Source organism: Suncus etruscus, chromosome 12 (genome assembly GCF_024139225.1).
Source record: "Suncus etruscus isolate mSunEtr1 chromosome 12, mSunEtr1.pri.cur, whole genome shotgun sequence".
Lineage (NCBI taxonomy): Eukaryota > Metazoa > Chordata > Mammalia > Eulipotyphla > Soricidae > Suncus > Suncus etruscus.
In genome coordinates this window covers 61215853-61228711 of record NC_064859.1, presented here as the reverse complement: position 1 = coordinate 61228711, position 12859 = coordinate 61215853, and the positions used below count along the sequence as shown (strand labels likewise).

The 12859-nt window shown below is 36.6% G+C and overlaps 1 protein-coding gene across 1 annotated transcript; it reads left to right on the top strand.

Moving 5' to 3' along the window:
• The first annotated feature begins 766 nt into the window (after positions 1–766).
• On the top strand, positions 767–12171 carry LOC126024230 (interleukin-36 gamma-like). The gene is made up of 4 exons (XM_049784635.1): positions 767–878; positions 3500–3607; positions 7566–7705; positions 11962–12171. Exons 1-4 carry the CDS (start codon positions 767–769, stop codon positions 12169–12171), a joined length of 570 nt encoding a protein of 189 aa, XP_049640592.1.
• The last annotated feature ends 688 nt before the right edge of the window (positions 12172–12859 follow it).

Sequence of the window (12859 nt, the reverse complement as noted above, 5' to 3'; positions counted from 1 at the left end):
GCCTCACAGGTCTTTGGCTTGCCTTTCTGGCACATGACTGACACATCTCATCAAGGAAGCAGGAGCCTCCCTAAAAGCCTCATTTATAAAAGGCCAAGTTTAATCAGAGCCCATTGCTATTCTTGGGAGCCGCAACTCAGTCTTCTGGACTTTGAGTAAGATCTTTGTTCACCAGTTGGTAATTATAAAGTTGTCAGGTTCTGGAAATTTTTCTCTTTTCTGGGCTTTGGGAAAAGTGAGGTGAGAACTATACCAGGCTTGCTACATTTCTAAGTTGTATGGAGCAACTGCTAGGATCATTGTTGAGTGGTTCTGGCATAGAATGTTCTTATAGGCAAAGAGCAGGGAGCATTTTTGGGAGAGGACTGTGTGTTTGTGTGTGTGTGCATTTGTGTATGTGCATGTGTGTGTGTCTGTGTGTGTGTATATTGATGATCAAAACCAAGTCTCATATTACAAATTCTAGATGACAATGCCACTGCAAGATTTATGGGATGGAAATAGTTCTGCCTGATATTCTCTCTCTCTCTCTCTCTCTCTCTCACTCTTTGTGTGTGTGTGTGTGTGTGTGTGTGTGTGTGTGTGTGTGTAAGGTTTAGTAGAAATGATGGCTCAGATTAAAAATGTAGGGATTTATGTCTAGCTAGACTGTCCCAAGTCCCTATTTAGAAAAAAATGTTAGTAAGCAGTGTCTTGGGAAGGTCTTGGAAAGTCATCTTATGTTGATAACTTTTATATGTTGCCACAGGTGTTGACACAATCAACTATGTCGCATGTTCCAAGTGACGCTTCTGATTTTGGTCTTGAAATCCCTGACGCACCCAAACTTGAAGTCGTTCGTAAAGATCCTGCTCCTAAAGATTCCGAAATTTGTCCATGTAATCTTGGGATGAAATTCAGGAGGTCACATTAACAGCTGTATTTTTATAATGCTCCAGTATTCTCTCCTCCTTTCTTTGTATGTCACATCCCACTAGCATCTACTGTTTCCTATGGAAATCTGTGACCCTCATGCTAAGGTCATGCACTTGGTTATATGCTCTAGCCCCAGAACACCAATGAATTGAAGGGTTGATCATAAACTATATTTTAGTGGGCATCAAAAGGGATAGATTGGCCTTCACATGTACACTGATGATTGGTTGTCTTATGACAATTAGGCTTTACTGAACTTGCAGACCACACATCTTTTCTGTACATAAAGTCACTCTGTGTGTGTTTGTGTGTTTATGTGTGTGTGGTTCTGTATATGCTAGCAGACTTGATGTTAAAATCATCAACCCCTTTTCCCCTAATGTCTACATAGTATTTCATTGTGTAGATGAACCACAGTTTCTTTAGCTACTCATATGTTGTCAGGCACCTGGGTTGCTTCCAAATACTGGCTATTGAAAATAGTGCTGCGATGAACATCAGAGTGCAGACTGCATTCTTGTATTATTTGATTGTGTTCCTACAGTATATCCCTTGAAGTGATATTGCTGGATCATAAGGGAGCTAATTTCCAGTTATTTTGAGGAATATTCATATTGTTTTCCTGAAAGACTGGACTTGATAGCATTACCATCAGCAGTGAACGAGAATAAATGAAGTCATGAAATTTGCCTATAAATGAATAGACACGAAGATTATTATGCTGAGTGAAATGAGTCAGAGGGAGAGAGAATAATCTCATTCATCTGTAGGATATAAGGAAAATAAAATGTATGGGTATAATATTCAGATACCCAGTAGGACTAGTCCATGGTAAAACGCTTGCCACAAACAACCAAGAGTGCAGATAGAGTAGATAAGGGTCTACTATGAAAGGGACTGTAGAACAATCTTATAACCATGGTGTTTAATTTTTAATAATTCAATTTAATCAAAATAATAATTAAATAATTAAACAAATTATTAAATTTATTTTAATAAATTTAATAAATAAAATTTATTTTATTTATTAAATAAATTGTTAAAATAAGTTATTTTTAAATAAAATTAAATAGTTAAATAATTTAATTTAATTTAAAATTTAATTTTTAATTTTTAACAATATCTTTAATCAAGCACCATGATTACAAACATATTTGTAGTTGGGTTTCAATTATAAAAAAGAGCATCCCCTTCAGCAGAGTAACATTCCAACCACAAATGCCCCCATCTTCCTCCCCTACCCCTGCCTGAATTCGAGATAAGCATTCTACTTTTCTCACTCATTTACATTTGTCACGATAGTTGTCACTGCAGTTATTTATCTAACTAAACTTATCACTTGTTCCAGCCCTCATCTCTATTGTCTCTGAGTATCATTGCAATAATTTCATTTATTTTTCTTATATTTCATAGATGAGTGATACTATTATGTGTCTCTATCTCCCTCTGATATTTTCATTCAGCATAATAGTTTCTATGTCCATTCATGTACAGAAAAATGTCATGACTTCATTTTTCCTCAAAGTTATATAGGATTTCATTGTGTATATGTACCACGGTTTCTTTAGCCACTTATCTGTTGCCAGGCATCTGGGTTATTTCCAGATTCTTGCAATTGTAAATAGCGCTGAAAAGAATATAGGTGTACAGAAGGAGTATTTTATTGTGTTTTTGTGTTCCTAGGATATATCCCTAGGAGTGGTATAACTAGATCATATGGGAGCTCAATTTCCAGTTTTTTGAGCAATCTCCATATTGTTTTTTATAAAGGATGGACACGATGGCATTCCCTCCAGCAGTGAATGAGAGTTCCCTCCCAGCTCTGATTGTTCTTTGTGATGTGTGTCAGTCTCTGTGGTGTGAATCTCTGTGATACCTTATGGTTGTTTTGATTTGCATCTCCCTAATAATTAGTGATGTGGAGCACTTTTTCGTGTGCCTTTTGGCTATCTGCATTTCTTCTTTGAGGAAGTGTCTGTTTATTTCTTCTTCCCATTTTTTGATAGTTAGATGTTTTTTTCTTGGTAAGTTCTGTCAGTACCTTATCTTAGATATTAGCCCATTGTCTGATCGGTATTAAGTGAATAGTTTCTCCCATTCTGTGGGTGGCCTTTGTATCCTACTCACAATTTTCTTTGAGGTGCAGAAGATTTTCAGCTTCATATAGTCCCATCTGTTTATTTTTGCTTCTACTGTTTGGACACTGATGTTTCCTCCTTAAAGATGTCTGTAGTCTCAATGTCTTGGAGTGTTTTACTTATATGTTGTTCTATATACCTTACAGTTTAGGATCTGATATCAAGGTCTTTAATCCATTTGGATTTGACCTGTGTGCATGGTTTCAGTGGAGGTCTGAGTTTGCTATTTTGCATGTGGCTGACCAGTTGTGCCAACACCTCAAGTTGAAGAGGCTTTCCTTGCTCTATTTTGTGTGTTCTTTTTGTTTGAAAGAAAAAAGAACAGTCAGCATAAAATAAAAACATCAACCCTTCATACTGAAGGACTTACATTAGGTGATTTTTCTCCTAATGAACACTAAAACAGCCTTATCATGAATTTTCATTATCCTTTTTCATTTAATCAGCGCAGTTGACACCTGACACAGCAGAGATATCTGACTTGAATCAGAATGTGTGGACCTATAATGGACAACACATTGTGTCAGTTCCACGGAGAAGCAATGTGACTCCAGGTGAGTGGGCATTCGGTGGCCATTCTCAGGGAGGCAGCTTTCTCCCAAAAGGCTGCCACTGGGCATTTGGTTGAAGTGTGACCCATCTGAGAGGGGAGAATTTCACATCATCATGGAAAAGAAAGGAAGGGATGAGTTTGTGTGGGTCCCTTTGAAGGGAGAACAAGACAATGTAACAGGAGAGAGACTTTCAGGTTATTTTTTTCTTCAGGGGGAGGCTTGTATTTTCTGAGTGTAAGCTGTACCATCAGGGCTAAAACAACATAAGGAGATGAATGTCAATTTTGTATCTGGCAAAATTTGAACTTAGGCAGAGCCATTCAAGGATCAGAAGTTTTTGTTGGGAATATTCACCTTCAGGTATTTAAATAGAATAGTGAAAAGTTCCAGGGTGGGGTCTTCCATCTGATTAAAATGTTCCATGTTCTAGGAAGAGATGAGTATGAGGTGTGAATAAATGAAACAGGATGGTCATTCTGTAGACTCCCTGCAACAAACCAGTTTCTTCTGATTTCAGAGGAAGAATCCACACCACCCTTCTTATCTTTATTTTTTAATTTTTATTTTTTTAAATTAAAAAAATTTTGTTTATTTTTGGGCCACATCCAATGATGCTCAGGGGTTATTCCTGGATTTGCGCTCAGAAATTGCTCCTGGCTTGGGGACCATATGGGATATCAGGGGATAGAACCACGTTCAGTCTTTGGTCATCTGCATACAAGACCAAAGCCTGACTGCTATGCCACAGCTCCAGCCCAAATTTAAAATTTTTTAAATTTTTTTAAAAATTAATATCTTTTTTTTGTTTTTGTTTTTTTTGGTTTTTGGGCCACACCCGGCAGTGCTCAGGGGTTTCTCCTGGCTGTCTGCTCAGAAATAGCTCCTGGCAGGCACGGGGGACCATATGGGACACCGGGATTCGAACCAACCACCTTTGGTCCTGGATCAGCTGCTTGCAAGGCAAACACCACTGTGCTAATTCTCCGGGCCAAAATTAATATCTTTAAGCACCATGATTACAAACATGTTTGTAGTTGAGTTCCAGTCATAATAAAACACCCCTTCACCAGTGCAACATTCCTAACACTTATGCTCCCCCATCTCGCTCCTCCCCCAACACCTGCCTGTATTTGAGACAGGAATTTCACTTCTCTCATTCATTAGCATTGTCATGATAGTTCTTAGTGTAGTTTTTTCTCCAAACTTTGTAGTAATCTTCATATAGTAAGCGAGATCTTGAAGACCTCATCTCTATTGTCTCTGGGTATTATTACAATGTCTTTTAATTTTCTTAAACCTATAGATTAGTAAGAATATTATGTGTCCCTCTGTGTTCCTCTGTGTCCCTCTTCCTCTGACTTATTTTATTCAGCATAAAGGTTTCCATTTTGATTCATGTATAGGAAAATGTCATGACTTAATCTTTCCTGATGGCTCAAATATGTTCCATTGTGTATATGTACCACAGTTTCTTTAGCCATTCTTCTGTTAAAGGGCATCTTGGTTGTTTCCAGATTCTGGCAGTTGTAAATAGTGCTGCAATGAATATAGGTATGAGGAAAGAATTTTTGTATTGTGCTTCTGTGTTCCTAGGGTACATCCCTAGGAGTGGAATAGCTGGATCATATGGGAGCTCAATTCCCAGTTTTTTTTTTGAGAAATATCCATATTGTTTTCCATAAAGACTGGACAAGATGGCATTCCCACCAGCAGAGAATTAGAGTTCCTTTTTCTCCACATCCCTACCAGCACAAATTATTCTTGTTATTTGTGATGTGTGCCCTTCTCTGTGGCATGAGATGATACCTCATTGTTGTTTTGATTTATATCTCTTTGATGATCAGTGATGTGGACCAGTTTTTTAATTTGCCTTTTTCATGTGCCTTTTGACCATCTATATTTCTTCTTTGAGGAAGTGTCTGTTCATTAATTCTCCCTATTTTTTGATGGGGTTAGACTTTTTTCTTGGTAAGTTCTGTTAGTACCTTTTATATCTTAGTAATTAGTCCCTTATCTGATGGGTATTGGGTGAATAGTTTATCCCATTCTGTGGATGGTTTTTATATCCTAGTCACTAGTTCCTTTGAGGTGCAGAAGCTTCTCAGCTTCATATATCTGTTTATCTCTGCTACCATTTGTTTGGACAGTGATGTTTCCTCCTTGAAGATGTTTTTAGTATCAATATCATGGAGTGTTTTACCTATGTATTGTTCTATATACCTAATGGGTTTGGATATGATATCAAGATCTTTAATTCATTTGGATTTATTCTTTGTGCATAGAGTTAGATGGAGGTTCTGAATTCACTTTTTTTTTGCATGTGGCTGACCAGTTGTGCTAGCACCACTTGTTGAAGAGGCTCTCCTTGCTCCATTTTGCATTTCTTTCCCCTTCATCAAAGATTTATTCATTTTATGTCTGGGATACATTCTTTGAATACTCAAGTCTATTCCATTGATCTTAGAATATGTCTTTATTCCAGAACCATGCTGTTTTAATGACTATTGCTTTATAATACAATTTAAAGTTGTGGAAAGTTATGCCTCCCATATTCCTTTTCCTAAGGGTTTCTCAAGCTATTAATGGGTATTTATTCTTCCAAATGAACATCAGGAGTGTTTGATCCACTTCTTCGAAGAATGTCCTGGGTATCTTTAGAAGGATTGCATTAAATCTGTACAATGGATTGGGGAGAATTGCCATTTTAATGTTGGTAGTCCTCCCAGTTCATGAGCAGGGTATGTGTCTGCATTTCTTTGTGTCCTATTATATTTCTTGAAGCAGTGTTTTGTAGTTTTTTTTAGATGGGCCCTTTACCTCTTTTGTTGAGCTGAATCCGAGGTATTTGAGTTTGTGTCACACTAATGTGAATGGGATTTTTATTTAATATTCATTTCTTCTCTATCATTGTTTTTGTATAAAAAGGCCATTAATTTTTGTGTGTCAATTTTGTGGCCTGCCACTTTGCTTTATGAATCTATTGTTTCTAGCAGCTTTTTGGTAGAGTATTTAGGGTTTTCTAAATATAGTATCATGTCATTTGCAAATAGAGAGAGCATGTTCTGGATGCCCTTGATATCTTTTTCTTGACTACTTGTTATGACAAGAATTTCCAGCACTATGTTGAATAAGAGTGATGAGAGGGGCAGCCTTGTCTTGTAGAGAAAAGACTTTTAGTTTATATCTATTGAGAAAATATTTACCATGGGCTTATGGTAGATGGCCTTGACTATATTGTGAAAAGTTTCTTCCATTCCCATCTTGTTGAGAGTTTTTTTTATACCAAGAATAGATTTTGAACCTTATTGAATGCTTTCTCTGCATCTGTTTATATGATCAGATGATTTTTATTTTTTCTTTTCTTGATATGGTGTATTTTGTTGATTGATTTATGCATGTTAAATTATCCTTGGATTCCTACTTGATTGCAGTGTGTGACCTTCTTGATGAGGTCTTGGCTCTTATTTGCTAAAATTCTGTTGAGGATCTTTGCATCTGTGTTCAACAGGAATATTTGTTTATAGTTTTCTTTGTTTTGCAGCATCTCTGTCTGGTTTTGGTATCAGTGTGATGTTAGCTTCATAAAAACTATTTGGGAGTGTTCCTGTTTCTTCAATTTTATGAAAGAGCCTGTAAAGGATTGGTAGTAGTTCCTATTGTAAGGTTTGAAAGAATTTGTTAGTGAATCTATCTGGGCCTGGGCTTTTGCTCTTGGAAAGATTTTTTTGATTATCATTTTAATTTCCTCAGTAGTGATGGATATGTGTAGATATGCTAGATCATTCTGGTTTAACTGTGGAAGAATATAAAAATCCAAGAATTTATCCATTTCTTCCAGGGTCTCACGTTTTGTGGCATAGAGTTTCTAAAAGTAGTCTCTGAGTACCTGCTAAATCTCTGTAGTATATGTAGTGATCTTCCCCCTTTTCATTTCTTTTCACCCTTCTTATCTTTACAGTCACTATGTCCAGTTTTTCTTGCAGGCACTCAGTGCCTCCTAAGCAAAACTCCAGGTTTCCCATTTATTTCGGAATAGAGAATCCAGAAAAGTGTCTGTGTTGTGAGAAGATTAAAGGGAAGCCCACACTACAACTGAAGGTGAGTAACTAAGACAAATAATGTCTTAAAAAGTCATTTCATTTGATAAAAAGATTATGTGATAAAAATTATAATTTTAAAATTAAAAATATCTATTCTCTCATTCTTGTTTGTTTTTGTTTTGGGGCTACACCCAGTGATGCTCAGGGGTGACTCCTGGCTATACACTCAGAAATCACTCCTGGCTTGGGGACCGTATGGGTTGCTGGGGATCAAACCTTGGTTTGTCCTAGGGCAGTTGCATGCAAGGCAAACACCCTACTGCTGCACAACCGCTCCAGCCAATATTCTCTCATTCTTACGCATATTTGTTTTTGGATCTTTTTTAAATTAGATATGTACCTGAAATTTTTATTTTGTTGTTTGATCTTGATGTTTATTCACTAGTGAGAACTCTGTATTTCTTGAATTTTGAGATCTCAGGCACTGTTTCTTCAAATACATTCTCTTCTTTAATTGACCTCATTGTTCATAGGAACTTCTAATATTAGTCATCAGAATATCAAGATGTATTTTATTTAAAATTTTCATCTTTGTTAATTATTCACCTGTTACTTACAACACTGTTAATGAAGGTTTCTAGATCTGACATTAATATTCATTTTGTAAAAATCTCTTATTTTTTTAATATTTTTCAACCTGAGAGAAATTTTTCTTTTCTTTAATTTTATTGAGTTACAGTAATTTCTAATATTTATAAGCATACTTTTTTGCATACAACTTTCTGATACCATGCCCTTTCCTAGAGGTCCCACTTCTCTCCACCAGAGTCCAAGATCCCTACCAGCTACCCTCCTGCCACGAAAACTCAATTCTAAACAAAATCTCCAGTTTTGATGCTTTTGGCTATTTACTGTTCTCTTAATAAGTTTCTTTAGTTGGGAGAAAAAAACCTCTTACTTGAATCTCCCAAGTCATGATCAGTATTGTACTCTTCTCCTGTCTTCCTAGACATCCTTATTTTGTGTTTCCTAATATTCTCACCTTTACTATGCTATATAGTTGGTCATTTTTTGGCAGTTGTCTGATACACACATATGTATATACTTTGTTCCTTAAACTGTTCCCTATGCCTCACTGTAATTTAGTTCATTTAATTACATCACATCTATTTCAATTTATGAATGTGTGGGTTCTTACCACCAGCAAATTGTGGGCATTTGAGTGACATTAATACCTAGATGGAGATTCAATTTTCCTGAGAGGAGAGAAATGCTAAACTGTTAGTTTAATAATAGGCACTCTGTGACATGGTAAAGGTATGATGTCCCTTGGAAAAGAATGGTTAGAGCAAAATGAGAAGACTGGCAGTGTTGAAAATTTGCCAGTCTGCTGTGATAAATAGTGCTATTAATATTATTGACATATTGCAAGTGTTCAACACAGTAGAGGGAGGCAAGGAAGTTCACCAGCAAGATGTCTTGTGAATGGCAGGACAGAACTTAGGAAAATGTGCAGGGAGATAAAAAAAATAGATTGTGAGGGGCCAGAGAGATAGCATAGAGGTAGGGTATTTGCCTTGCAAGCAGAATGACAGTGGTTCAATCCTCGGAATTTCATATGATCCCCCGAGCCTGCCAGGAGCGATTTCTGAGTGTAGAGCCAGGAGTAATCCCTGGGCGCTGCTGGGTGTGACCGAAACACACACACACACACACACACACACACACACACACACACACACACACACACACAAGTTGTTAATGTCCTGTAAGCCCTTGTAAATAGAAAACTAGAATGTTTTGGACAAAGGATGTTGGGTGTGGATAGAGGTTGCCAAGGTTTATTTGGTCCCAAGTGAGATAATATATTATAGTTGGGGCTTGTCAAGGGAAATACTACTTGTACATCTACTTCCATTTATCCTCAGAGGAACTGAGAACCATGCATTCAGAAACAGAATGAATGGGTCCTTCAGGACTTTGAGATGCATAATGCCATAGGTGAAGGCCAGCTTGAAATAAATCTGAGAGAAATTCGAGACAGTTATGATATACAGAAAATCTTCTTAAAAGGGGACTGGGAATGGTGGTGATCAACCAAAATAATTATTATCTGAATCTGCAGAATGACAGATAATGTACAGACATAATAACCACTAAGTACTAAAAGCAAAAGCAATGTGTTGAGTAGCAAGGAAAAAGGAAAGAACAGCATCCTTTAGTGGGTGAATACAGATGGGGCCTGTCACCTGAACCTTTCCAGACAGGAGGCTGAAAATGAGGATAGAGGAGCTGAAATGAGCATTATTATCATGACTCATAATAAGCCGGCATTGTTATAGAGATAAGGGAGAGGAAGGGAATTGAGGACTTCAAGGTGAAATGTTCATAGGTGCTCTTCCAAGAGCTGGGCATTTTAGCTGAAACCTGAGTAGTTGAAAGTAAACATCTAGGGAAGGTTTGGGACAAGATTTCAGGTAGAATATAAGTGCTATTGTCCTGGGACAGATAACTTGATGTCTTTGAAGAGAAGAAAGGAGACAGGTTTGAGTGGATGGAGCAGACAGAGTAGAAAAATAGCCTTCTTTGTCGCTATACATGGGTTGAATGGCGTAGCTTCTGCAAACTTTACTTAATTTTAGTTTATTTGGGAACTAATCCCACATGGTGATCAGTGTGATAAAGTTCTACTCCTGGTGATTCTCAAATAACTGGACCCCGTGTTCAATATCAAAATCCAAGTATGTAGGGCTAATTGCATCCTATGGTGCTGAGGATATACAATTCACTCTGATGGTCCTGGTGCATAAGGCCAAACCTAGTGATACTTGAGGGACTTTGTGGTTCTGGGATTAAAGTAGGTTCAGACACATGCAAAACATGCAGCTTAATGTCCTGTGCTGTCTGTTGGACTCTGTTGCAAATTTTATTATGTGATTTGATTTTTATTGTGGCTATGATAGAAAATCATATGCAGGACTCTTAATCTGACTGGTAACACATTCTTATGCATTTATTTTAGTTGGACTCTGTTGCATATTTTATTATGTGATTTGATTTTTATTGTGGCTATGATAGAAAATCATATGCAGGACTCTTAATCTGACTGGTAACACATTCTTATGCATTTATTTTAGTTTAAAATTCATGTCTCTTTTTTGTAAAGTGGATGAATGGATAACAGGGAAAAGCATAGGCAATGACTTAAGTTTGTCATTTGGAGTGAGTGGGATTAGGGGTGAGAGACATTGAAAAAAAACAGCTCAATTCAAGATATTTTTGGAATAGTATTTACAGATTTTACAGTGGGATTAATGTTGATATATCTTTGAAGATTGCATAATGGCGATTCCTTGGTTGGTATTTATCTACTCAAATAACTGGATAGATTAACAAGAGGTTAACTGAATAAAAGGCTTATACAAGAGAATCCATGCCCTTTGTGGGGGATATGGCCTAATCACCTATTTATGGTGATTTAGCGTTTATGACATATGTTTACGAATACTTATTTTGCCTAAATATAAAGTTATACTAATATATATATACATATATAAAATTACTTCCAGAGACATTTTCTGAGATACAGAGATATTTTCTGATTGATATTTTACTTTGTTCTTTTATAACTGCTAATGTCTATTAGTACAATTGACTTTACTCTTTTGATGAAAATTAGTTAGAGATCTAGGCCTACCAGGGGTCTCAAACTCAATTTACCTGAGGGTCGCAGGAGGTAAAGCCTGGGTGATCCTTGAGTGCAAAGTCAGTAGTAAGCCTTGAACATTGGGGGATGTGACCCAAACAACTAAAACAAAACAAAACAAAAATAGCTTCCTGTAGGGCAGGGCCACAAAATGTTGTAAGGAGGGCCGGAAACGGCCCGAGGGCTGAGTTTGAGACCCCTGCATCGGATCTTTATCAGAGCATTGTATCATCTAGTGCTCCCAGGATGCCAGGTAGCTTTGCTAATGGAGGGGTTTAGCTTTTCTTTGCATAAATGTTGCTACTTCCTTATGATCCTCTCAGTCAGTGTGAGGAGCGTCCCAGTTCACTGTGCAAGTGTGGTCAATGTTCATTAACTTGTCTCTTGTGCTACTCATTTGTCATTTCTAAATTGGAAGGTGAGGATAGCAAGAGGACTTTTGTTTTTATGTTCATTCTGTCCTTTTGATTTTTTTTTCAAAATTGTGTTTTTAGACTTGATTTAATAGAAGGAGAAAATTTCTAGAAATTGAGAATATTTATTGATTGTATAGGATGACTGAACTATTCAAATATCCTCACTTCTCTTGGACACTGTTCTCATTTCAGAATAAGAAGCTCATAGATCTGTACACTGCTCCTATACCTGTGAAGAAATTCCTTTTCTACCGAAACCAGACTGGCAGTACCTCCACATTTGAGTCAGTGGCCTTTCCTGGCTGGTTCATTGCCTCCTCTGGTAAAGGCCAGCCCCTTTTCCTCACTTCAAACTTAGGGGGAGCACATAATACTGCCTTTATCTATAAGCATAGATATTAAATTTTCATGACCCATAATTGTTTTCATCTCTGTTGTTTTAATGTCATTTCACATCAGTACTGAGACATGAGTAAGGCCAGCTCTCATCTCATTTACTGATGAAAATAAATGTGAGTTTATGGCAACTAAGATGGAATATGAGTTTAAAAGGAATAAGAATGGGCTATAAGGTTTTCCATGTAATTTGAAGCTCTATCCTTCAGGTCTTTATGATGTTTATGAGACCCAGATATTTTTCAGAAATGAATAAGAAGAAGCCTAAGATCTCATGAGATAGTACCCCAAATTACTGAAATAAAGCTGATATGTATTGTTATTTTTTTCTAAATGTATAACATGCAAATTATTCTTCACTGTGTGTTTTATTTAATTATATGTCAAATATTTTAAAATCAAACCGTGTCAAGACTAAATTAATTTTATCCTATGTATATATAAGACTTAAGGTAAAATGTTCATATTCCTATACAATAAGGAAAATATAAAATGTTTATATTCCTATACAATAAAAAATATAAAACTTTTATACAGTAAGACTAGGCAAGTTTTATAGAAAATATTACGTAAATGGAAATTATCCAGAGTAACTAGTGAGGACTGTTTGTGAGCATTGTGTGTGAGTCCAGAACTATTGTTTAGTCAGGGAGAGAAGAACCCCTTTTAGTAGTGAAAGGGTGGGTGGGTACAA

Excerpts from the sequence above, each read along its gene's own strand:
- LOC126024230 (XM_049784635.1), top strand. The coding sequence starts at position 767 with ATGTCGCATGTTCCAAGTGACGCTTCTGATTTTGGTCTTGAAATCCCT. Across the intron at positions 3,608-7,565 it reads GAGAAGCAATGTGACTCCAG|TCACTATGTCCAGTTTTTCT; the intron begins GTGAGTGGGCAT and ends TTATCTTTACAG. Across the intron at positions 7,706-11,961 it reads AGCCCACACTACAACTGAAG|AATAAGAAGCTCATAGATCT; the intron begins GTGAGTAACTAA and ends TTCTCATTTCAG.